The sequence below is a fragment of the Dreissena polymorpha genome, chromosome 3, assembly GCF_020536995.1.
Source record: "Dreissena polymorpha isolate Duluth1 chromosome 3, UMN_Dpol_1.0, whole genome shotgun sequence".
NCBI lineage: Eukaryota > Metazoa > Mollusca > Bivalvia > Myida > Dreissenidae > Dreissena > Dreissena polymorpha.
In genome coordinates, this window is record NC_068357.1 from 63,977,231 (window position 1) to 64,004,038 (window position 26,808).

Here is a 26,808-nt window from a genome sequence, read left to right on the forward strand (position 1 = left end):
TTAGCGCTTTTAAACTAAAAAAATAATCGCGTTTGTCGAAATTAACGTATATGTATAAAAATCCTACTTTCGGTTTTAAAAGCGGTACCGTTTGAAAAATAATAAATTACTTGCTTACCAGGCTATAGATTAAATTTCAATTATGTCAATTAGAATATATCTGGTGGCTACAAGGTAGAAGTCCGTCTTTTTGCGCTTTAAAACTTAAAAATAATCGCGTTTGTATAAATGGACGTAAACGTATAGAAATCCTACTTTCGGTTTTAAAAGCGGTACCGTTTGAAAAATAATAAATTACTTGCTAACTAGGCTATAGATTTAATGACAATTTAGCACACTTTCAAAAAGCATCTATATGTATTGATTAATTGACATGTTCTTTATTTCAAGGTCAGAGGCAAGTTGTGTGGCTTTAAACAAGCAGCGTGTTTTGTATAGATAAATAACTGTGTTGTGTCGTGCGATGTATTGAACTACACTCCGCTTTCAACAGTGTTTCTTTTGAATAATTTGAAAACAGCACAATTAAAATAAATCCTTGACAAATGTCAGCAAAATTTACTTATATTAATCCGTTCGCAGTGTCCTATTCATTAAATATCAATGTATAGCTAAAAAAATATTTCGATAATCGATATCGCCAAATATGTTTATAAATCGATATAGATCTTTAACTAAACAACCCGCCAGGGTAATTATTTGCGCAAAGAGATGACAGCGGCAAATACGGAAGGTGCTTTTCATTTGCTATAAAAGACGTTCGATTTTCTTTCGCGCCTGAGAGGTTACGAAACTGAGATGTGAAAGGCGTTCGAGGGAGCTTCTATACGGACATGTTTTGAGTCAGTGTAAGAACACAAAGTTTGTTTTAATACGCACATTATACAACGGAAAGGTTTTTTACGCACATTATACAACGGAAAGGTTTTTTTCCAAATCTTTAGGTATGTTGTTCACATTTATGAACGAGAGTTATTTTTTCCATATATCATACACTAATATGATCCACAGCGGTTATGATTGGTATTCGTCAGTAAATATTAATATGAAAATTATTGGCCATTTTTTTGCGTGTAAAACATTGACAGTTATATTGTGTAATGAAAATTGTAACTAGTTTTTATTTACGATCTAGCCTCACAAAAGTTAAAATATATAAATGTTATTCATGGGAATTTTCAACCTGTGATAAATTAAATTGCAATACATCAAATACATAATCTATGAGGTGCTTTGTAATCTGACTTGTTTTCAACTGTATGGTTTGTGTTTTATTATATTTGATTTTGAGGGCTAAGCTAAATGTCCAGTGCGCGTTTCACTCGTTTAAATCACCACTTGCTTTGCATTGACATTCCAAGGCCTAATATATTTCGTATTTATGATATATCGAATAAAGTGCCCTGATTGTTTTTACTTGCAAAGGGTCACTGGGAGAAAATAAAAGACGCAATGATTGTAACACGAAATTCTCTTCAAATAATGATTAATGAGTTTCATTATTTCTTTGTTTATAAAGTGTGTTTGCTGTGTTGATTTTATCTTCTGGTCCGTGGTCTTTGAAATCCTTTTCAATACGATTGTTTGATAAAAGTAACACCTCGTCCTTCAAAAGTGCATTATAAATTTAATATGCCATGCACAGAAATCAAAGAAATTAAATGTGTATAATTAGTTTGCTAAACAATGTTAAAAATTATTTGCAAGCTTGTGTTTAAACTTGGGCGATGATTGTCAAATATTTGCTCAGTGCTGACTTTTTCAGACGTCGATCAGATAAGGGTATTTTGTTATGCTCTTGCGTTAAGTATATTGGTTTTCAACCTGTATTTTTCAAACTTTTAACAATACTTCAATATTAAATCGAAAATACTAATTTTATTTCAATCTGTAAATATTTATGTAAGGTCGGATATGTTTGTGACAGAAAAATACCTGGTTTCTGTTAATAAAAAGAAAATGTATACAGTTGAAATTATTAACAATCATCTTGCACATGGAACATTGGACATTATGAAAACCTGTAAAATACATGACACTTTTAAAAACTTTGCCGAACAACTTCAAGTCCACTCTACCTGAAATTACTTAGGAATATCTAAGCATTATATAAATAGAACATATACAGCTGTATTCCATATGCTATTGGGGGCATTTTTGAAACGTAAGGATTCATGCATACGTGGCCAAAACTGCATTTGACGACAATTATTTCATGTTAGTTTATTTTCTACAGATCTCCAGCGACAGTGCGCAAACTGAATGTATTCCTCTCTATTTCAATACATTTCAATATGTTGACACTTGTTTCCAATTTCCCATATATTGCAGTACTTTGTTGCGTATTGATGCAGCCTTATACTTTATTACAATATGTATTAAGCTGGGTTTTAATGAGATTCACTACCATAGAAATTATAGTATTGTTTTATTTTGATTTAATAATGTTTATTTAAAAAATGTGTTTACCCTAGAAATTGCTGTTTCAAAGATTCGATATTTTAATCATAGAACAGCGCCAATTATCATAGTTTGATCTATGCAATTAATCTACAATTTTACAGTGCATTACGTGATATTGTTCTGACAATAAAAATGATGCATGCTTAGACGTGTATGATGTGCCTAGCTTTATCTTTTAATTTCTTATTATGGAGAAGCGAATGGTATTATATCGATATATCATGTTTTAATTCTCTGTACCCGTTTAATTCACAAAAGCGGTTTAGATTCACCAGTATTATTGTTTAGGAACATAATGTTATATTTCATTATTGAAGTAATTGAAATCGCTTAAAATGCCAATCTAATTGCATTCGCCCACGTAAAGAATCTGTTGTAGATAAATGTTCATGGTTCGTGTCAGGCGCTTTATTTTGCTTTATTATGTATTATGTAACACTAGTCAATACAGTATTCATGTTGCAACTAAAAAGTGTTTATGCTACTCATCATTGAATACTATGATGTTGTTTAATGGATTCCAAATATAAAGTTAATTGGGGTTGTTCTTATGTATATGATGCTACCATTAATTACTATCCAGGTTTGATTGTCTTTTCAGAGAGAGAAATGGCTAAAATGCAGACTTTAACAGTGGAGAATCTTGCGGGTCACCATAGCGACCACTTCAGAAGCAAGCGGCCATCACTGGTCTCGAAGGAGGGCAGCGAGGGTTCCCATACGACCAATTACAGTATGCGCCGGATGTCGCGTTTCGAGGGCCGCCCTAGCGTCCAGTATAACCGCCGGATATCCATGGTGTCCCGATCCAGCGTAACCGGAAGTTTGTTTGGAATTAAGAACATTGGACTGTTTCCAGTGAAGCGGCAGAATACGTACAAGCTGCAGCCGGACCACAGTGAAGTGTTCAAGCCCGAAAGTGTGCGTGCCATTATACAGGAAGTTCTCGATGAATGCCTGGACGGTGAGACGTACAACCCTAGACAGTGCCGGAACCTCTCACAGATGCTCACGGACCTCATCAAGTCGCGCGTGAAGGACATGGGATTTCAGCGCTACAAGTATATAGTGACGGTGACCATTGGTCTGGACAGTAACCAGGGATTCCGTGTAGTCAGTCGGTGTCTGTGGAACAAGGACACGGACAATTACGCCGAGGCGAGTTATAACAAGAATGGATTGTACGCGGTGGCTGCTGTGTACGCGTGTTATTGTGAATAGTTCATTGATAAATGGCTTGTAAATTGCATGATGGGTGAGATGTTTCAATATAAATGTTATTTATTTTGACGAATACTTATGCAATATATTTATTTGAGAGTTCATCTCCAAGATGATTTGTGTGTATTTATCATCGTGATTAAATGTAAAACTATTTAATTGTTTATAATCCATATTTATTCACCACGTCCGCTCTTTATTCACCGATATTTCTTCAATATAATTCTGCAGGGTAATGATTTCTGACAGATGTTGCTTTTGACCATCTGAACAGTAATGCCCCTTTCCGACTGTACAGACAAGACTATCCTTTGTCATCACTTTAAGCAATCCCAGTCACCCAGAATCTTTCTTTCTCTAGTCCTGTTCTACACAAATGCACCATCTAAAACGTTTTCTTTGACTTCTGTTGTTACCGTATCTCCTGGTTCCTGAATTTAACACAAGGTGATCATATCGAAATAGTACATTAGTGCTGGAAACATTTGTATCGTTTTCATAAAAACAACATTATAAACTGAGTTTTGTTTCCAAGCGAGATTATTTAGGTGGATGTACTACTGCCTCAAGGTGGGCTGTAATTTATAATCGCCTATGACACAAGAGAAAAGGCAATCTCATTTTAATTAAATTAATTAATTAATAAATCAAGCATCTTAGACCTTCTCATTGCGACACACTGTGCTGCGAATAGTGGGTTGAGTACTTGAAGAAAATCAGGCTAGGTGCAATGTTGATGGAAAGGCAACGGTCAGCATATTTAGCTGACTGTTGTTTTCATTTCGTAGAACTCCGGAGACTGCTTCTATATGACGCTTGAACAATGTATTTGTTTATAGTATATACCGATTTAGAGGGGACTCTCGTGTAAAATAGTCGTTTATTTAATTTTACTTCAAACCATAAACCATAACCATTAAATGTAAATGGTTTATGTGTTTGTATATCAATATATTGTCATTTTCAATCCCAATATTGGTTAAAGTTGTCTAGAAATCTGTTTTTCCAATATGGTAAAGGGGCCAAATCAAGTTGTTTGGAAGCTCGTTCAAGTACTAAATATTTCTTCACTATTCCACTCGATTCTGTACGAGGGTCGATGCAATTGTTCGTGGTACATACTGAGAAAAACATGTAAGAAGTCGGACCCATTTCAAATTTCGTCAGCACATTATTTGAATATATACCCGCTCCTTGGAATACTGATGTTGTGATGAGCTTAATTCATCACACATGAACGTCGTTCACAGATGATTGAATTTGATACTATTTAGCCCGACCAGTATTCATCGATATCCGTCCTTTTCCATAAAAAACAACGATTGTATTGATTATAGCTATTGTCTCAGAATCTAACAGAAAAAGAGGCTCAACACACAACACGCAAAAGTTTTACTTTCATTCGTAAACGCTAATCAGTTGTTGTTAATTTGCTTTGAAATACATTTTTATTGTGTTTTTTTTTATTTATTTAATGTTTCACGGCAACCAAATTGGAATATAAAGAAGTTTATAAAGCGTTGTGCCATTTAAATAAATCCTCAAAGGCATGTCCTTCCTATACCGTTTTAAGAGTTGAAATGTTATTTTTGTTAACAATTAAATGTTATTAAAACAATTCGTATCCGGTAATACATAGACTTGCTCAACATCCCCTAACCACATTGAATACTTGGCAACACTATATGGGCAGTAAGAAGATAGGGAGAGAAATGCAATCATCTGATACTTAGTACTGATTTACAATTATTTGTCAAAGTCACATTAGCAACGAGTTTAACGGAGAGAATATTAAATAACAGAATTGATTTTCAAGTGATAAAATGTATTCGAATGCATTTCTTTAAAACAACTTTTCGGAAACGTAGTCATAAATGAAAAAAAATGAAATCGGAGCTATGATTTTAGATTGTGTTGTTTGCATTGTCATATACTTCGTTTGCAACTCTAATGAAAATTATACGAAAACTACTATATTCATGATTTGTTTATTAAGTATACGATAAACATAACCCCACGATAGGCGCTTCGGCAACGACCAACTATATGGAAGCAGATTGTGTGCATACATTAAGACAAAGTTTCGTTCTTTTTATTATCACGTCAAACATGCTTTAACAATACATATATTTCACACATGAGTTCGCAATTATTTTATATGCAGTATAAACAATAACCCGAAATAAATGATAACATACTATAGTACTCTTTAAATTGATAGTAAATAAGTAACTACATGAAACCTAATATACACGCATACATATGAATATATAAATAATATAGAAAACAATCATACGATAGCAATAGCACTGTAAACGCAATACTGCACGTGCACATGAAAAAAGGCGAAAAACGTGTAGACTTCCATGCACATTCATTCCATTCTTAGAACATCCAGATTTAAAAGACAAATTCGTTCTAACGTTTTAATTTTTTTTAAACACAGAGTGTGAACGATTGCATAATGTGCGATTGTTAACACCGGTTTATATCGCACGTGCAAAACAGGTAGTACACAGGTATCACATCGCTCATAAGGAAGGTTTAGTTTGACAACAAAATAGTCTAATCCTACGTGTATATCATTTATATAGCATGTTTCACACGAGTGTAAAGACACAACATACAACCTTTACTAGCTTAAGATAAATTAAACGCGTTATCGGGGTTGATGAATATCCCACCAATATTTATCACATATTATATGTTTGCTACGTGACAGATGTGTCATTGAGTCCGAAAAACGAGTGAACATATATGCTATCCAGCAAACAGGACCGAAAACTTATAATATGCAAGTTAAATTGCGAAATATTTTTTAATTGTTTTCAGTGAAAGTAAATATTTTTAGTTTGTTTCATTTTGTGTCTGGCGGTGTAGCTGTCTATTCTGATGTAGGCATTTATCGACCGTCAGCGTAACTGTTTGTTTCTGGTGATCCCAAGGTCGATCTCCAAGTAGTCTTTTGTATATTATTGTGTCAGTTTCCTCGTCATTGTATTTTTTTAGACAAGTTCATACTTATAAACATAACAGTTTGTTTTGTACGCTCAGTGATTGACAGTTCCCATTAAAAACGAAAACCTGTTAGCAAGTCCATTTAATGATTTAAATGATTTTCCCTTTTTAGGTTTGTGAAAAATCTAATGAAGATTTTGAAGCAAATGACGATCTATTTAACAGTTGAAAAAGCAACGGACAGCGATTATGCTTTAAGTTTTTCGGGTTAAATAACTGATCATGCTGACAAAATTGAATGGAGAAGATATGTTAGTCTGTATTTAAATAAAATTAGTAACAACTTATGTGATTATGATAATTCGTCATATTTTATGTAAATTGAATGTAACCCAAATACATACAGTCATTATTTTCCTTCATTACACAGACACTACTTAAGTTAACATAGAAGTAAAATTTTATTGAGAGGCGGTTATCTCTATGTTTTTCTCTAGCTTTTCTACATGCATCAGATTAGTACAATAAAAAAATCTGATGCAAAACAGATGGAATCAAATGTTTAGATATAAGATGAAAACGTTATTTCAATACATTTGTACATCAATATTCTGTAGAATATATCAGACATATCATTAACAACGCTACCTTATGTCAAGATTCGTTGACAGACCTCGCACAATATCTCATGCAGGCGTTTTCACAGCTCCTGCAGGGTAATATCCCCGTTCTCATATCTCTCTGCGCCTGCACTCTGTTTATCACCTTCAGCATCAGCATCTCCAGCTCTATCCTTCTCCCACTGAACCACAAGAGCGGCTCAGGGTGACAGATAATGGCTTGTAATATCTTCTCTAATCGCAGTATCACACTTGGACCTTCGTCCATCATATCCGTGATATTTGCTACCCATTTACGCTGCTGTTCATTCTGCAATCCACACGCTGCCATCAGATTTCGCTCCGGAATCATGTAGTATGGCAACTGTGATAGCCGATATGACAGTTCTTAGTGTTCCGAGTGCGTCATGTACCCAGTGGATCAAATTCCTGTCTTGAAACATTGCGGGCGGATTGCGGTCAGCCTGCCAAAGTATTATATTTTTCACCACGTAGGAAGATATTTCTTTATTTTTTTGGTTTCAGAACCTCTTTTGCAATCATTTTTAGAATAACGTACACTTGTATCTGAATGGCATTAAGATTATGAACGAGTTCCGTTTCACCCATGTTGAAGCAAATCCTCCACTCTAAATATTGAAATTCACTGCCTTTAAATGCTATGGGGGTAACAACAGATCCCAATGATACAACTTTCTTCACGACATCTGTAGGCGGCCAAAGTCGAGATCGTTGAGCCCATCTCTGCAGGATGCCGGGGCATTGACATCGTAATGCATACACCATGTCGATATTCAATCTAAGTCGTCTTGTTTTCGCTAATATCGGTAGTGAGGGCCCGGCGCGTTCAAGTGGAACTACGTCGTTAATTTGTTATTTTACCATTCGATCCAAAAATAATGCGCTGCTTAGCAAAACATTCCCTTGTCCATCATCACACAGAGCAGTATAAATATAACGATTAGTTACACGTGTGGAGGAAGGTCTCTTAAATAACATCCTGCAGTGTCCTGGGTAAACACGTGTATCCGTTATGAACATTTCTATATCTTCAGGTATGGTGTGTAGATTGACTCCAGCTTCAACACAGAGGACACTGTTTGGCACGAATAAAATGTCACAGTCGCTTTCATTTAAGCAGGTCAGCCCCTCCGCCTTGCTGCCAGTTGTGATGGCGGTAACATTATCAGAAACTGCGTTCACCAGCATATCATTTTCCCTGTACTTCTTAACACGCCTCCGTCTGATCTTTTCCCCGATTCCCAGCAGTGTCATTATATGGCAGACTTTCACGGACACAGCTTTGACATGATTCTGAAAAAAAACAGGATCAAATTATTCTATATACTTTAAACGTCATGTTATTTACCAGTATCATATTCCAGTATTGTGCATTTTTTTAAAAATAAAATATACATTTTGTGATATCAGCTAACATGTAAAATTGTTCATTATGAACATATTGTTATTTATTTTTATAAACTTAAATTAAAGTATTCTTAAAAAGAAACATAAAATCATTGATTTGCTTTACATTTACTTACCCCTATTATTTTAGTTACTCAATTTAAATTACTATTATCAAAGCGGCTTTTACGAAACGCATAAGCCTGTGTACATATATCTTTCGTTATCTGTGCACAAGCAGCATTCAATTATATAGAGGATATTTGTTGGATTCGGTGGATTATCGATTTTAATTCACGAGCCATCAAAGAAAATAATATTTTCACGAGTGGCGCAGCCACGAGTGAGAAATATATTGTCTATGATCACGAGTGAATTAAAATCGATACTCCACCGAATCCAACAAATTTCCTTTTTATGTTATGCTTTTTTCACTGTTTACATACATTGTTAAAGAGTTAAACTAAAGAATTTCGCTGGGATAATGGCGTCATTGTGTCCAAAAACTGACGTCATTTGACAGTAAACAGTGAAAAGTATCGATAATTTTTACTGATAATTTTCACAGTTTAAAACAGTGAAATTATCAGTTTTAATTCACTGATATTTCTCTATAAACCACCGGAAAGCATAAAATAAAACTCTACATCTATCAGATATTGTTCAAATTATATAGCGGATATTTGTAGGATTCGGTTGATTATCGATTTTAATTCACGAGTGATCATAGAAAAAATATATTTCCTATGATCACGAGTGAAATAAATTCGATATTCCACCGAATCCAACAAATTTTCTTTTTATTTTATGCTTTATATCACCGTGTTTATACATTGTAAAAGAGTTTTACTAAATAATTTCGCTGGGATAATGACGTCATTTCGTCAAACAAATGCCGTCAGTTACAGTAAACAGTTAAAATTATCGATAATTTTCACTGATAATTTTCACTGTTTGAAACAGTGAAACTATCAGTTTTATTTCACTGATATTTCTCTATAAACCACCTGAAAGCATAAAATAAAATTTTGTATTTTATACATCCAAGCAGAATACATTCGGTTAATAAGAAATTCCCTGGCTAACTCCAGATTAACATCTGTCTCCACCTCAGTATCTGGGAACGTTTTCAGTCCCTGATTTACCCCAAAGTGACGACTGTGTTTGACTAACGATTTTACAGGCTTAGGTGTGTGGCAACGCTTTACGACCCTGATTTACCCATGTGTAACGACTTTACAGACTGCAGTGGTTTGGAACGCTTTCAGTCTCTAATTCGCCGGTGGAAGACGACTGGACTGGCTGCTATGTCAGTCCATGACTTACACATGAGTGATGACTGTACAGACTGCTGTGTCTTGGAATGCTTAACGTCTCTGAATACCCATGAGTGACGAATGCACAAGCTGTTGAGTCTAGTAACGTTTAATAATTGCTTTATCCATGGTTGACGGCTGTACAGGGTGCTGTGTTTGGGAACGCTTTCAGTCCCTGACTTACCTGTTAGTGACGATGTGCTATTGTATCGGGGAAAGTTCTCAGTTCCTCACATAACATGGAGTGATGACGATAAAGACTGTACTGCTTCATATGGGAACGCGTTGAGCCTCTAACTTACCCAATAGCAGCGACTGTACAGAAATTGTGTCCGGGAAGCACTTTCAGTTGCTAACTTACCTGAGAGTAACGGCTGTATAGGCTGCTATGTATTGAAACTCTTCCGGTGTCTGACATGGTACGATTATTCCTGCTTTCTGCCATTTTCGTCGGCTGCAAGTTCAAATGAATTTGAAAATTTAACATAAATTCAACAGAAATAACTCAGGACTTAACATGTAGCCTAAACATTCCATTTTGTAAGAGATGGAAAATCTTACAGCAGGTTAACATATGGCCGGTGCCATTATGATATTCTGGAAAAGGATCGAAACGTAATCAATTAAGCCTTTTTGGGCTTAATAATGTTTTAATTTAATTACTGTACACGTTGATTATGAAATAACTCATGGAATTCACCATTTGATATATAAATTGTTATGTATATGCTTGTTCAAACAAGAATATTATAACAGTCCAAAGTATTCTTTCCACATGAGTTAAATATAAAAATTATTTGCACATTTGCGTAGATATTGGAATGTTACAGTAGTATTTAAAAATACATTTTTTTTATTGATTTTCACTTTCCATTTTAAAATAATCTTGCTAGTTATTGAAAGGAAAAAAGTGTTACAGTTAATAATTGTGCGATAAACAATCGACATGAATGTGTCATGGGAAACAAACTTTATCAACAAAAAAATATTTACGTAAGCATTAACAATGCTGCAAAAGAACTAATTGCAAATGAACTTACCGTCAGTTTAATCACAAGTAAACAAAGATTTGACAGATCATGGCAATGACTGCTGGGGATCTGTCATCTACCGGCTCTCTGTTATCTACCAATACATACATAGTTGGTGTCATTGTATGACTTCGCACTGTATAATTGATAACGATTGAAACACGATACAAATTTTTATATGTATTTCAGCTTTAGAAAGACTTGCTTAAAATATTATCGAAATAACAATTTTTATTTTTTGTCACGAAATGAAAACAAGAGAAAAGAATATTTCTCATGAATGAGCGAAAAATAATGTCGTAGACATATTCGTTTATGAGTAATTAATGTAATGTTCTATTGTTCTTAATCTTACGTATGTATTGAGTGCCTGGACCCATAAAGGGGTAAGTTTATACAAGACCCATAAGGGATAGGTTTTTGACACGTTTATTCGCTATGACTATCTAAGAGGAGCTACTAACGAAACAAGCATATGAAATACAGCAGGCAATCTTATTGGCCGAGTCTGGCTGTAGGCGGGGTTATCAGTAGGCGTTGCCAGACCGCTGACCATTACATCCCTCCATTCATTTAGAATGAAACATTTATACAGAATAATAAAAAAACACAAGTAGTAACCAATTCGTATTTAACTAACATAACCATATATAATAATATATGAATCGAGACACTTCATATGTTAGCACATCAGTTTCTGATATATTAAAATCATCTATATGTGACTGTTTTATATTTAAAATATGATCATGATTATTGGTACTGCACATAAACAATGTTCTTCTAGAGTGCATGTATCTTTTTTATGATTATCAGGCTTAAACTGTTCATGTTGTACTCAAGAGAACTTCCGATGTTTAACTAACAAAATTACAATAAAGCATACTGTTCAAATAAACAGTTCTCCATGGGCTTGGCATACATGTTTTTACTGGTTTTAGTTATAAATACAATCCTCCCATGATGACGATAATGAAAGAAATCATTAATGTTTATTTGTCTGCGATTATCTTAACACCCTGTTAATGTCCGTATCTCATGGGAGCGAGCGAGCAGATTTCTTGACCGCAGAGAGTGCCTTGGTTGTTCGTGGTAATTAATTTTTAAACGGTCAAAGAGTTCATAGGTTAAGAATTAAATTGTAGAGAGTCTGAGTTTTGATTCCGAATTGAAACCACACAATTAACAACTTAGGCATTATTATGGCCTTATCACTTTTAATGAAACACATATTTCACGGAATTCCGGACTGATCTAATTAAATTATTAAACATTCATTCACATAATATATTTGTTATCAGTCCTCAAAACGTCGTGGCGGTCGCCGCTTCTGCCGTTGGGACCGTCGGGTTGGGATTGTGCTGCCGTTGTGGACGTTACGTCGTCGGTCCTGGACGTCTGTCTGTACTGGTTTAAAATGTGATGCATCGCGACGAAACTGTTTTCCATTGTGTTCAACTGTAATTGTAGAGCCGTTCTTTTTGATGAGTGTCCCTGCAGCAGGGTTTAATGGCGCATCCAGTTTATGACGCGGTTTCTGTCGTATCAAAACGGTATCTTCGATTCTGCGATCCGCAGGTTTTGACTTCCGTTTGACGTCTGCGTTTCGCCTCTGGTTGCGTTTTGCAGGTGTGTCCCACGGTACGTTAGGAAGTGGACTTGATTTACGGAATGCAGTGTTTACATGCATCGTCGACAAGTTTATCCATTTATGGAAACCAGCATGTTTCTCTGAGTACACTTTTACATCGGACTCGACCTTGATGGCCTTCATGAGCTAGGTTTACAACTTGACGTTGCATACTTTCTGGTATACACAGTCTTGAACCGCGGAGTACTACATAATTGTCTTATATCTTCACTGAGGATAACTCATCAGCCAGAGCGCGGTATTGCTCATAGATAGCGCTGTTTTGCATTGATTGCCTTATGCCACTTGTTTTGTGATAGGGCAATAATTACCGAACATAATACTAAATCTTTGCTGGTCGCCTCTGCTATTTCTGCTAATGTTAGCGAATCCGGTACTGAAGAAATTGCCAGAAAGTTCGCGTAGTCTTTGGTAAAACTTCTTGTGCTGTTTGTTTTCACTGGATGCCTGGAACAATAATCGCAAATCATTTGGTTCCCTGAGCGATATTTGACGTTTAAGTTGTATGTGGTTAATTTCAATTGCCATCTTTCAAGTCGAGCAGATTGTATTTCCTTGGTGTTGTTGAAAATTGATTCCAGGGGCTTATGCTTAGTGATTAATGTAAATTTTGATCCGAAGAGATAGAGATGAAAGTGCTAGCAAGCAAACACGCATGCCAGTGCCTCGCGTTCGGTCTGTGAATATCTCTGTTCTAATGGTGTTAACGCGCGGCTGCCGTATGAGACAATTTTATTTTCCTGTATCAATATTGCTGATAAGCCTACGGGGCTAGCGTCCACCCACACTTCGGATCTTTTTGTGGGGTCGTAAAAGGTCATGACCTGGTCGCTGGTTAACACTTTCTGAAGACGTCTGAATGAATTTTCCTGCTCATTACCCCATTCAAATGCTTGATTTTGATGTGTAAGACGGCGTAACGGTTCTGATATGCTTGAGTAGCCATTGATGAATATCGATACATAATTTGTCATTACCAGAAACGACCGAACCCCTGATGCATTTTTCGGCCTTGCGACATTTTAATGGCCTCTATTTCCGCAGGGTCTGCAGAAATGCCGTCTTTGCTGAATATATATTCATAGAACTATAATGAGGATTGTCCGACTTTGCACTTGTCTTTGTTCAATGTGAGGTGTTTCTCTTGTAGTCTAGTCAAAAGAGATTCGAGTCTTTCATCGTGATTTTTCTTATTCGGACAATGGCATACAATATCATCGGCCATGTTTAATGTACCGCTAATGCCTGAAATCGCTTTGCGAATTACGTTCTGGAAGGTTTCTGGAGCCGCATTCACGCCAAAATTTAACCTTTTGTAGCGGCGTAGACCGACGTGCGTAGCAAACGTAGTCATGCTTCTCGATTCAGGCGCTAATTCGAGTTGATGGAAACCGTTCTTTAGGTCCATCCTCGAAAAAACCGTTGAACCATTAAGTTCCACAATTACGTCATCTATTGTTGGTGTCACGTGTTTTTCTCGCATGATCGCCTGATTTTTCTTTCGCATGTCTACGCACATACGAATTTCGTTTGGTGCATTAGGTTTTGGGGAAACAGCGATGCTGGATACCCATGGCGTCGGGACGTCTACCGTTTCAATGACGTCAAGGTCTTCAAGGCGTTTGAGTAACTTCTCCACTTTTTCTCTTATGTTAAACGGAATCCGTCTGGCCGGCTGTGCATCAATATGAAACTTGATCTGTGTGTCTTTTAATTTTCCGAGACCCGTGAATACGTCGGGGAATTTCTGGATAAAGTGTTCATAATTTGAGTCACTTGAAAGCGTCTTGATAATAGGTATAATACCAAGATTAGTGGCAAGTTCGTATCCAATTAAATTGTCATTATTTTGACGCACTTCGTGAAATGTTGCAGTCGTGAATTTGTTTTTTCTTTCAACTAGCAAAGTACATTCACCTCTCATGGCAATTGGTAGTGTCTGTCCAAATGCGTATGACTGAGTCTTTGATGGTCTTACTAGCGGATTTGGGTTCATTCTTGAGAGTGTTTGAGCATTGATGGTGTTGAGTGTACTTTCGGCATCTACTAGGAATGTAGCTTGAGTTCCATTTACGGTGAGTGTCACTTTTGGCAGTTTTGAAGTCGTTATTTTATTAACTGAGTTAAGTCCGAACAATACTTCAGGGTTCGAGTCCGCTTGAGAGCCACTTCCGGTATGTTCATGAATTTCATGGACTTTTGAGTGTGCGTAAAGACGTTTTCTACACACGGCTTTAAAGTGGTTCAGTTTGTGGCAGTAATTGCACTCTTTTCCTTTTGCTGGACAATGTGTGTTTTGAGGAAACTGACCTCCGCAATTTCTGCAAATGGTATTTGTTTTGTGCTGTCCATGTCGTGTTTGATGATGTGTTTAAGGTTTTCGTTTTTCTTTTTGCCTCGATTGACCTAAGCTTGTTCACGTTACGCTTTTCCTAGATAATTTAAAAAGAACTTTGAGTACTAAGATAGCGTTTATGTTTAAAATTAACAAATTCCGCGTGGTGCAGCGGTGACGCAATGGCATTTTCACCAGTAGGACTTCCTTTTCCGCTATTCAGTCATGAAATTCGTATAAAACAATCAAATTGGGTGACATTGAAACTACAAAAAGACCGATTAGAAGTAGATATCGAATAAGATTGTTAACACTGTTTTGAAACATACTTTACAATGTCATTTACATCTCAATGCTGGTCGAGGACATATTATCGAAGACATATTCTGAATGAATCAATATACCATTTCCCATCGACATTTTTTAACCAAATGATATTGTATACTGAGCACAAAATTAATAAATGAAATTTAAAATACATAATCTTAATGCCAATATGTGCTTATTCCATAAATAATACACCTTCAAAATTGTTAAGGGTACAGGTATGTGTACCTTAAATTATCCTAAACTAGTGTAAGAGGATTGATAGTAAGTAATTGAACTCTTTAATTGAATTCTTCACATCGTTCTCCCTTATTTAGTTACAAGATGCCACTGATTCTATATATTGCAGTTTTCTTACATCTGTTTTTAAATGACTCTTACTCTTATTTATAGGCCCAAATCTAGGTATATTTTGTTATATTTGTTATGTAAAATAAAAATGCAACCAAGCCGTAAATAGAAACATCATAGTACACACCATATACTTTATAGTCAATTTTGGATGGTATATGTACCTAACGCAATATTTGGCAGGCCTCTTTCCTGAATAGTTAAACAAATGCACACCACTGCATTCTTTAGCTGCACAAATACCATGTATATGACGATTATCAGTTATAATTGTTTGGTTTGTATTAGTCAATATATGAACACAATTTTGATGAGCTACAACTAACACGTGCACAAATAACATTCAATTTTTAACACGCATATTTATCTTGGTCGAATCTATCATTGTATACGAAAGGGCTCCTGTATATTTGACTTTATTTTCTTTCTATTATTCGAATAAACATCGCATAATTTTTATTGTTATGCTAATCGATAACAACTTTAAAACAGTATGAAGTATGATATGATTAGAAATATGAACAGTATGTGTGTTTTTTCTAACATGCGATCATGTCGGCTGAAGCGTAGTTTCCTACAAAGGGATTGCATGACGGTAATGCAAACAACTTCTTTATTGCACGGTAAGAAGACTCTACATCTTTAACAAAACTGTTTTAATGATGGTTAATGATTATGGGAACAAAATGAAACATACTTTCATCAATAATAGATTCCTTACATGTTAATGTCTGTACAACAAAATGACATTGGCTGCAACGCCTTTCTACACGGGACTTATATTAAATAACACTAGATAATATTGTAACGTATACATATTGAAGATCGCCGTTATTTAATTATTGAGAAAATGACCATAAAACGCCTACCGAATTATGATGCGTGTATCGTACATAAACTGGAGCTCTTACAAATCAAGCTCACGGTTAATTTATATTTACCAGTTCAAATGCACGTGTATTTAATTGAGCTTTACGTAATTGTCTCTTTATCTCGAAAGCGGCATATGTCGGTAGGAAATTTCCATAATCGTCTTTGCAAATAATGTACAACACTAATTTTCCGTAAAGACTATTTAAATTGTGTTGTCAGTAATAAGCCCATTTTTAATATTTTCATTTCTATTATTTCAAGACACAGAATTTATTTTTACGCCCAAATAATTTTATGATAATTTTTAAAACTAGTATAATGAACAGATCAATCGATGCGTACGTACTATTCTTAAAAAATAAATAAAAATAAAACATACTTGAATAAATCAATCGATAAATAATAACCCTTCTCTCGCCGATCATGTCTCTGAACCGATATCGATCTCTTACTCATAATAACTTCATGTCACGGTTGAAATTTACGCATCTCTAGATGACAGCGGCTTATTTTCATAAAGATGACGTTCAAACAATGTTTCTTGGCGCCTGAGTTGTTAGAAGATTGAAATATGACAACACTTTTAGTGGACTTGGATATGGACAGACGTTGAGTCAGTGCAATAATAAATAGTTTGTGATATACAAGTATAGTGAGAAGAAAGGTATTTTGTATTTGATTTATTTTAAATAGTTGATATTTTTTTGAAATTATTATTTGAATTCTTTTTGCATTAAAATTAAGATTTTTTTCATAAATTGCGTTAATATTTTATTACTATATTACCATTAATACATCCTTTCGATTTGTTTATTTAATATTTAATTATGCTCAATGTTAGTGTTATTTTTTCTAACTTCTCTGGCTATGTACCGGAATGCAGGCAGCTATGGCTTGGGACAATAACATACATGAATGAAAATGATGAACTTCTCGTATTCATATATTAACAGCGGGTTTTAAGTGAATCCAGCTAGTTAACTGCTATTGTGCATTTTGCGTGTCAGTAAATCATGTCTTAAATATTTAAAATACAGTCAAGATTGATGAAAGTTCATGTTGTGTGGCAAATATCTTTTTGACCATACCCTTTCTATTCGTTTGAAGCTGAATTCGTTTTGTTTCCAAGTACACGTCTGTCAATGGTTGCATAATGATTTTTTAAAACGAAAATTAATCAAATCATTTAACAATTATGCCTGGTTTGTTTGGTATTATTTATGTACACTACTCAAAACATCGTGGAGTACTCTGCGTAAACTGGCATTAGACTGCGGTCAATAATGTTTTATAGTAGATTTGTACAGAAATAATATTTTCAAAATGTATCGTTAGGTTGATTTAGAAAATGCAAACAAAGATTGCTCTTGAAATAATATTTACAAGTTAGTGTTTATATTGGGACGATGACTGTCAAATATTTGCTCAGCGCTAAATCATTGAGATATCGACCTGACAAGGGTAATTTATTATTCTCTTGCAGGAAGTATACTCTTGTGTCCAAACCTGATGTTCTAGCTATCACTAAGGCGTCAATATTTAAAACGAAACTTAAACTCAGTCCAAACAGTAAATATATATTTGAGGTCATATTATTATCTTATATAAAGAAGCATTTTAGTATTTTTGTTAAGTATATACATTATGTAAACAACAACAATTTAAAAACATTTATAAACGCGTACTTGTTAAAAAATATCACTAGATATTGGACATATGTAAATGTAAAAAAGCGTGTAGATTGAACATTATCGAAATATTAAAATATGTACGCGTTACTTAAGAAAGATGACAAAGTTCAGATGATGAAGTATAAAGTTTTCGTGAAACTACTTAGAAACACGATAATTAAGATATGTAAACACGTTTTATTCGAGAACTCATATGCTCTTGTGGAACATCATCACTGCCGTGGTTCGTAACTGATACATTCAGGACTCACTGTTTCAGTAATTATGCTTACTTTAATTATTTGTTTCGCTATTTTATTGGTAACGACATTAAAAACAGTGCTTCTATTAAAGCCATCATAGTGCTATTTTGAACACCATTGAATGCTCTCATATTTTATTGATATCTTGTATTAAGTTTAAAATTATTATTTGTATGGAAATAAATAATCATGTGGTCTTAATTTAAATATAAACTGATTGCAATGTGGTTATTATACACATTTTTAAAAGAGGATTATAGCGTATCACCATGTATTCACTTTTAATGCGTTTGTTTGCGTCCATTGGCATGTTTCCTTATATGTACTTTAGAAATGCAACATTTTCAGAAGTTCGTTAATTTTGCTTCACCTTTTTATCTGACGTTCGTTTATTTTGCTTAAAAAAATATTATGACGTTCGTTAATTTATCTGCACGTTCATTTTGCTACATGTTATAACTGTTCGGTTTGGGTTTCCTTTCAGAGTGCAGAGCAACTAACATGCAGACTTTAACTGCGGAGAAACTTGCGGATAACCGTAGCGACCACTCCGGAAGTAGGCGTCCGTCGCTGTTGTCAAAAGAGGGCAGTCAGGGTCCCATCAACACCAGTCTCGGTATGCGCCGGATGTCGCGTTTAGAGGGCCGTCTGAACAACCATTCTAGCCGAATGTCCATGGTATCGCGATCAAGCGTAACCGGAAGTTCCGTTGGAATTAAGAACATTGAGCTTTATACCGTTAAGCTGCAGAACACGTACAAGCTGCAGCCGGACCAAAGTGAAATGTTCAAGCCCGGAAGTGTTAGTAACGTCATGCAGGAAGTGCTCATTGAATGCCTGGACGGTGAGAAGTACAACCCTACGCAGTGCCGAACCCTCTCACAGATGCTGACGGATCTCATCAAGTCGCGCGTGAAGGACATGGGATTTCAGCGCTACAAGTATATAGTGACGGTGACCATTGGTCAGAACAGTAACCAAGGAGTCCGTGTAGTTAGCCGGTGTCTATGGAACAACGACACGGACAATTACGCCGAGGCTAGTTATAACAAGAATGGGTTGTACGCGGTAGCAGCGGTGTACGCCTGCTATTTCGAATAGAACATTAGTATATAAGGGAATTGTCCAAATGATATCATATAGAACATTTGTGTTGTTTTACTAGTAATTATGTAACCTATTTATATTCCTTAGCGCAAATTAAATAAAGTGAAGGTATGTTATCCCTATAACGAATTTGTTACAAAGATTAAGTTAAACAGTGTTTAATTGTTTTCATGCTATTAAAGTTAATTGGTTTCGAACGTAATGTATTCCCAAATAGCTTTTGAGAATTGTTTTGCTTTCCAATTATTGCTCAAAGATGTTGCTCTTTTTTGTCTGTATCGTCGCTTTTGGAAAATACAATCGACAGTATGAGTGCACTGTCTTCAAATGATAATACATAATAGTGTTGTCTATTGAGTAAGGCAATGTATTATTCCGATGGTCAAATACAACATCCGTAAGCCACATTTCCCAATAAGTAGCATGTGGCCTGTAGTGTGATAGTGTTTTTTTGTTCAATTTTAATGATTTTTATATTCAGAAATGATTGTGCAACATATCTTTTATTTCTGGTCTCAATTGAAAGAATTCGTTAGTGTAATGAAAGGTTTCACTATGCTATATTATTGATAATGTTTTATTGCATTACTCCGTCCGGAATTCGTCGATGCCCCGGTCTCCATTTTATAATTGACAAGGACTGACTTAAGGATGTCGTCAAGCAAATCGTCTTAGCAAGACTTCAGTTATAGACTACCTTCACCTGCGAGTTGCTTGTACTGCTTAAAATGGATGGAGTGCTCTAAGAGAATAAGGCGATGCGCAAGATTGATTGATATTAATCTTACAATTCATTTGGAATATTGTCATATTGTGTTTAGTGTAACGGTGAAGGTTGTTTCTACAAGACTAATTGATCGTTTGAACAATGAGTTTACATGTGTATATGTCATCGGCTGATTTACATGGGCGTGTGTGTTATTTAATCAAATGTTATCATTTCAAAGTGTTCTAGGTGCCAAAATCAGTCCGTTGATAGCTGCTCCAGACTTTGAATGTTTCTATCTTAATTCTATTGCAAATCATTCGCACAGGTTTCACTTTCATTCTAACACGCTGATCATATGCTTTTTTATTTCCCTTTTAAAGACGTTCTAAACGTAATTTATGTACATTGTATTTCATGTTTTACGTAGACAAAACTGAAAAATAAGTCGTCCATTAAACGTAGTGCCATTAAAATTATTCCTCAAACGACATTAATTAAGAATGTGTTAATATTTGAAATATTAGTTTTGTTGACGACATTCTGTGATGCACAAATTATACGTAATAAAAAATTTGCGAAACCACACCACATTATAACACCGGACGAGACAAGTTGGAGAGAAGAAGATAACTTCACAATCTGTCTCAATGCTGATTTACTGCTGTCGGAGGGTGTCAGACAGAAACGAGTTCATAGGAGAGTCTGGTCAATTATGGAATTGACGCGCGAGATAACGTGTATAATTTGTATTTGTTAAAAGCGACCAATGGAGTTCGTAATTTACAGTTTACTAGCGTTGAAAGTAGAAATACGGCATTGCTTTCCAAATGACATGCATGGTTTATTTAAATACCGGATTATGCGATTGCAGTTTTAATTTGTATATAATTTACAATATTGCACTTACTAGTGCATTTGACATTTAAACACAAAAGGTTGTTAAGTTAAGAACATTTCAATAAAGCAAATATTATGTAACGTAGTTTATGTTGCCTGGCGCCAGGGCGATCAGTTGTAAACATTTGTCAATTAGCTTGTTTTGTTTTTGGTTTTGTCGTGTTCAACGGTATTTCAGTTATTTCAGTCAGTTGGCCATCTAAAACTGGGTTACCTGGGCCACCAGTACGAAGTACACACATTGATACCAGTAACAAACAACTGTCCTACTTTAATCAGAGGTAGGCGAAATGGCCCGCGATCCTCAGATCTGTAGCCCTGCCGTCTACAGACCGATCAGGGATGTTTATTACAGGTAAGGGATGTTTCAATACATATGGTGTTTCTCTGGAAGCATTGTGTTTTGTTTTTTTATCAATTAATGAAATCTTCTCGCCTGCATGCTATCCTTTGATTTGCTTGCTTACCGTGAGTGGTTTGTGTACTTGACTTCAACTCACTGTGTCAACTAGCTGAAAAACGCAATCAAGAAATACCATGCCCTCTTTTCTTTTGCTAACACGTATACAAACACAACGACAGAAGAATTTATGTCTATCATTGAAATATATATTGAGGCGTGTTATTTATGTATGTCCAAAACAAATAGTTTAGTTTTATTGTAATTTGCAAGTGACTCGCTTTAGCGCACAATACACAATCTGCAAGCAAAATAGCTTTCTTTGAATTAATGGCCTATTATCAAAACATAACACCTTTTTTAGGTCTAAAATTAACGTGCAAGCGACCTTCCTGGTTTAAGCACTATACACGTCAAAAGGGCCTGTATAATTAGCTACACCGATCAATGTATCTTTCTATTCGATTTGTGTTTATTGTGTTGATCTATCAATTTATAATACGCCTCTTTATAATCATAGTATTTTGTGTTTCATTGCTGATTAAAACGCCGTGAACTGCATATACCATAAATAGAATGGAGCTTTTGCTTATGCAGAACCTGATTTATATTGACGTTTAACAATACAGATACACTATGCCGACGTTACAGATCGACAGACAAATTTCGACATAGTTGTGACTATCGAATTCCGCTCATTTTAATTGGGACATTTGCATAATAACGTTTTAATTGGGACATTTGCATAATAACGTTTTAATTGGGACATTTGCATAATAACGTTTTAATTGGGACATTTGCATAATAACGTTTGTTTGCATGTAACGGTCTTTTCATATAATAAACAAGCAGCGTTATTTTAATAGATTAATAACTGTGTTTTGTCGTGCAATGAATTGAATTATACTCCGCTTTCAACCATGTTTCCTTTGAATAATTTGATTACAGCACAATTAAAATAAATCCTTGATAAATGTCAGCAAAATATACTTATATTAATCCGTGTCCTATAAGTAAATGTATAGCTAAAATATTACGATCATCGATATCGCTAAATATGCTTATCAATCGATATAGATCTTTAATTCATAACAACCCACCAGGGTAATTATTTGCGCAAAGAGATGACAGAGGCAAATGCGGAAGGTGCTTTTCATTTGCTTTAAACGACGTTCGATTTTCTTTCGCGCATGAGAGATTACGATACTGAGATGTGAAAGGCGTTGGAGGGGGTTTCGATACGGACATGTTTTAAGTCAGTGTAGGAAAACAAAGTTTGTTTTAATACGCGCATTATACAACGGAAAAGTTGTTGGGTTTTTTTCAATTCTTTAAGTATGTGGTTCACGTTTATGTACGAGAGATTTGCATTAACGTAAATTTGTTTTATGACATAACATGTATGTGTTCATTTTAAAACTAAACCTCTGTCTGTCTGAACAACTCACTGTTACGTAGAGTTATTTTTGTCCATCTATCATACAGTCATATGATCTACAGCGGGTAATCTGGTATGTGCCAGTAAATATTAAAATGAACATTATATTATAGCCATTTCTTTGCGTGTAAAACATTGACATTTATATTTTTAATGTAAATTGTAACAAGTTTTTATTTACGATCTACCCTCAGAAAAGTGTAAATATATAAAGGTTATTCTTGGGAGTATTCAACCTTCAAGAAATTAGATTGCAATACATCAGATACATGATCTATGAGTTGCTTTGTAATTTGTTTTTTTTTACTGTATGATTTGTGTTTTATTATATTTGATTTTAAGGGCAAAGCTAAATGTCCAGCGCGCTTTGCATTGACATTCCAAGGCCTTATACATTTCGTATTTAATGATTTATCGAATAAAGTGTCCTGATTGTTTTTACTTGCAAAGGGTCACTGGGAGAAAATAAAAGGCATTATGATTGTAACACGAAATTGTCTTCCAATAATGATTAAGGAGTTTCATTATTTCTATGTTTATAAAGTGTGTTTGCTGTGTTGATTTTATCTTCTGGTCCGTGGTCTTTGAACTCCTTTTCAGTACGATTGTTTGTTTAAAGTTACACCTCGTCCTTCAAAAATGCATTATAAATGTCATATGCCATGAACAGAAATAAGAGGAACTAAAAATGCGTATGATTTGTTTGTTTCACAATATCTTAAACAAATATTTACAAGTTGTTGTGTGTACTTTAGCGATGATTGTCAAATATTTGCTCAGTGCAAACAGATTCAGACGTCGATCAGATAAAGGTATTTTGTAATGCTCTTGCTAAAGTATATTGGTTTTCAACCTGTGTTTTTCAAGCTGTCAACAATACTTCGATAATAAATCGAAAATACTAATTTTATTTCAATCTGTAAATATTTATTGAAGGATATGTTTCTGACAGAAAAATACCTGGTTTCTGTTAATAAAAAGAAAATGTATACAGTTGAAATTATTACAAATCATCTTGCACATGGAACATTGAACATTATGAAAACCTGTAAAATTACATGACACTTTTAAAACCTTTGCCGAACAACTTCAAGTCCCGTCTACCTGGAAGTACTTTGGAATATATAAGCTTTATATAAATAGAACATATACAATTGTTTTCCATATACTGTTGGGGCAAGAACTGCATTTGATGACAAATTATTTAATGTTAATTTATTTTCTACAGATCTCCAGTGACAGTGCTCAAACTAAATATATTCCCCTGTATTTCAATACATTTCAATGTGTCGAAACATGTCGTTTCCAAATGCCAATACATCACAGTACTTTGTTGTGTATTGATGCAGCCTTATACATTATTACGATATTTACTAAGTGCAGTTTTTATGAGATTCACTGCCAAAGAAATTGTATTATTGTTTAATTTTGATTCAATAATGTTTATTTAAAAATGTGTTACCCCTAGTAGTTACTGTCTCAAACAATCGATATTTTAATCACATGTTGATCTATTCAATTCCTCTACAATTTCAACGTGCATTACGTGATATTGTTCTGAAGATAAAAAGGATGCATGCTTAGACATATCTGACGTGCCAAGTTTTACCTTTTAATTTCTTATTATAGAGCAACGAATGGTATTATATCGATGTATCATGTTTATGTTCGCTTGTTCACCAGTGTACTTGTGTTGGAACATAATGTTATATTACATTATTGAAGTTATTTAATGCACTATAAAAGCCAATCTCATTGCATTCTCCCATGTAAAGGATCAGTTGTGGATAAATGTTCATGCTTCGTGGCAGGCACTTTATTTTTCTTTATCATGTATTATGTAATATTAATCAAAATAGTACTCACGTTTCACCTATTAAGTGTTTATGCTTCACATTATTGAATGCTATGATTTTGTTTAATGGATATGATATTGATATTGTGATATTGTCTAATGGATTCCAAATATAAAGTCAATTGGGGTTGTTCTTACGGATATGTTAATGATGTGGTTACAACATATTATAGTCTGTTTACCGGCGTCTACAATTGATTACTATCCGAATGTGTTTCCTTTTCAGACTGAGACATGGCTGAAATGCAGACTTTAACAGTGGAGAATCTTGCGGATCACCATAGCGACCACAACGGAAGTACGCGACCATCACTGGTCCCGAAGGAAGGCAGCGAGGGTCCTCATACGACCAATCCCAGTATGCGCCGGATGTCGCGTTTCGAGGGCCGCCCTAGCGTCCAGTATAGCCGCCGGATGTCCATGGTGTCCCGATCTAGCGTAACCGGAAGTTTCTTTGGAATTTAGAACATTTGACTGTTTCAGTGAAGCTGCAGAATACGTACAAACTGCAGCCTGATCACAGTGAAGTGTTCAAACCCGAAAGTGTGCGTGTCATTATACAGGAAGTACTCGATGAATGCCTGGATGGTGAGAAGTACAACCCTAAGCAGTGCCTCTCGCAGATGCTGACGGATCTCATTAAGTCGCGCGTGAAGGACATGGGATTTCAGCGGTACAAGTATGTAGTTACTGTGACCATTGGCCAGGACAGTAACCAGGGAGTTCGTGTAGTCAGCCGGTGTCTGTGGAACAAGGACACAGACAATTACGCCGAGACTAGTTATAACAAGAATGGATTGTGCGCGGAAGCCGCTATGTACGCTTGTTATTTTGAAAAGTTCATTGCTAACTGACCTGTAGCTTGCATGGCGGGTGAGATGTTTCAATATTAATGTTATTTATTTTGATGAATACTTATGCAATATATGTTTATTTGTGAGTTCATTTGCAATATGATGTTTGTGCATTTATCGTCGTGAATAAATGTAAAACTCTATTTTATTGTTTAGAACCCATATTTATTCATTCCGTCAGTTCTTTATTTACCGATATTTCTTCCATATAATTCTGCTGTGTAATCATAACAGACAGATATCGGTGTTGACCATCTGGACAGAAATGCCACTATCCGATCGTACATACAATACTATCCTTTGTCATCAATTTCAACATTCCATGTCGTCCAGAATCTTTCTTTCTCTAGACCTCTTCACACAAATAAACCATTTAAAACACTTAAGTTTTCTGTGAATTCTATTGTTACTGTATCTCCTGGTTCCTGAATCTTACACAACGTAAGCATATCGAAATAGTAGATAAGAAAATGAAACATTTGTGTTCATATAAGCAACGTTATAAACTAACTGATGTTTCTTAGCGAGAATATTTAGGTGGATGTACTTCTGTCACAAAAAGAGCTGCTATTAATATTCGCCAATGACACAAGAGAACAGACAAGTTTCAAATTAATTGAAAAGTAATCAATCATCGGAGGTCTTCTCATGACGACCTTCTGTGCTGAGAATAGTGGCTTGAGCAGTTGAGAAGATCAGGCTGGAAGTAAGGCTTGTCGAAAGGATAATGTCTGCTTATAAAGCTTACTCTTGTTTTATTTAGTAAAACTAATGAGGCTGGTTCTATATGACTGTTTGACCAATGTGTTTTTTAAATTACAACCCAATTTACCGTAGATCCTCATGTACAACGGTTCATTTGTTTAACTTTTTAAGACAAAACCGAATACAATTAAATGAATTTCGTTGCATTTGTTTTAATAACATCGGTAAATACCTTTTTAGAAGTGTCATTTATTACTGGTACACACATTTCACGTAGAAAAATGATGATTTCGGTACGCGCGCAAGCGTCTTGGAGCGTTTGTAAATTTCCGAAATACCTATTTTAGGTAGCATATG

General features: G+C 35.1%; 4 protein-coding genes across 4 annotated transcripts in view; all 4 read left to right on the forward strand.

Annotated features, from left to right (window-relative positions):
- The first annotated feature begins 686 nt into the window (after window positions 1–686).
- The window catches only part of LOC127874480 (dynein light chain Tctex-type protein 2B-like), a 45,652-nt gene continuing 19,530 nt past the window's right edge, over window positions 687–26,808 (forward strand). The window contains exon 1 of the mRNA XM_052418837.1: window positions 687–733. The gene's annotated coding sequence lies outside the window, so the exon portion shown is untranslated. The remainder of the gene's footprint in view (window positions 734–26,808) is intronic.
- Window positions 3,073–3,684, forward strand: LOC127872283 (dynein light chain Tctex-type protein 2B-like). Its single transcript, XM_052415613.1, has one exon. The coding sequence runs from the start codon at window positions 3,073–3,075 to the stop codon at window positions 3,682–3,684; it is 612 nt and encodes a 203-aa protein (XP_052271573.1).
- On the forward strand, window positions 18,988–19,587 carry LOC127872284 (dynein light chain Tctex-type protein 2B-like). Its single transcript, XM_052415614.1, has one exon. The coding sequence runs from the start codon at window positions 18,988–18,990 to the stop codon at window positions 19,585–19,587; it is 600 nt and encodes a 199-aa protein (XP_052271574.1).
- On the forward strand, window positions 25,127–25,844 carry LOC127872285 (dynein light chain Tctex-type protein 2B-like). The gene is made up of 2 exons (XM_052415615.1): window positions 25,127–25,250; window positions 25,376–25,844. Exons 1-2 carry the CDS (start codon window positions 25,127–25,129, stop codon window positions 25,744–25,746), a joined length of 495 nt encoding a protein of 164 aa, XP_052271575.1. The 3' UTR covers window positions 25,747–25,844.

Excerpts from the sequence above, each read along its gene's own strand:
- LOC127872283 (XM_052415613.1), top strand. The coding sequence starts at position 3,073 with ATGGCTAAAATGCAGACTTTAACAGTGGAGAATCTTGCGGGTCACCAT.
- LOC127872285 (XM_052415615.1), top strand. The coding sequence starts at position 25,127 with ATGGCTGAAATGCAGACTTTAACAGTGGAGAATCTTGCGGATCACCAT. Across the intron at positions 25,251-25,375 it reads TCCTCATACGACCAATCCCA|TGAAGCTGCAGAATACGTAC; the intron begins GTATGCGCCGGA and ends TGACTGTTTCAG.
- LOC127872284 (XM_052415614.1), top strand. The coding sequence starts at position 18,988 with ATGCAGACTTTAACTGCGGAGAAACTTGCGGATAACCGTAGCGACCAC.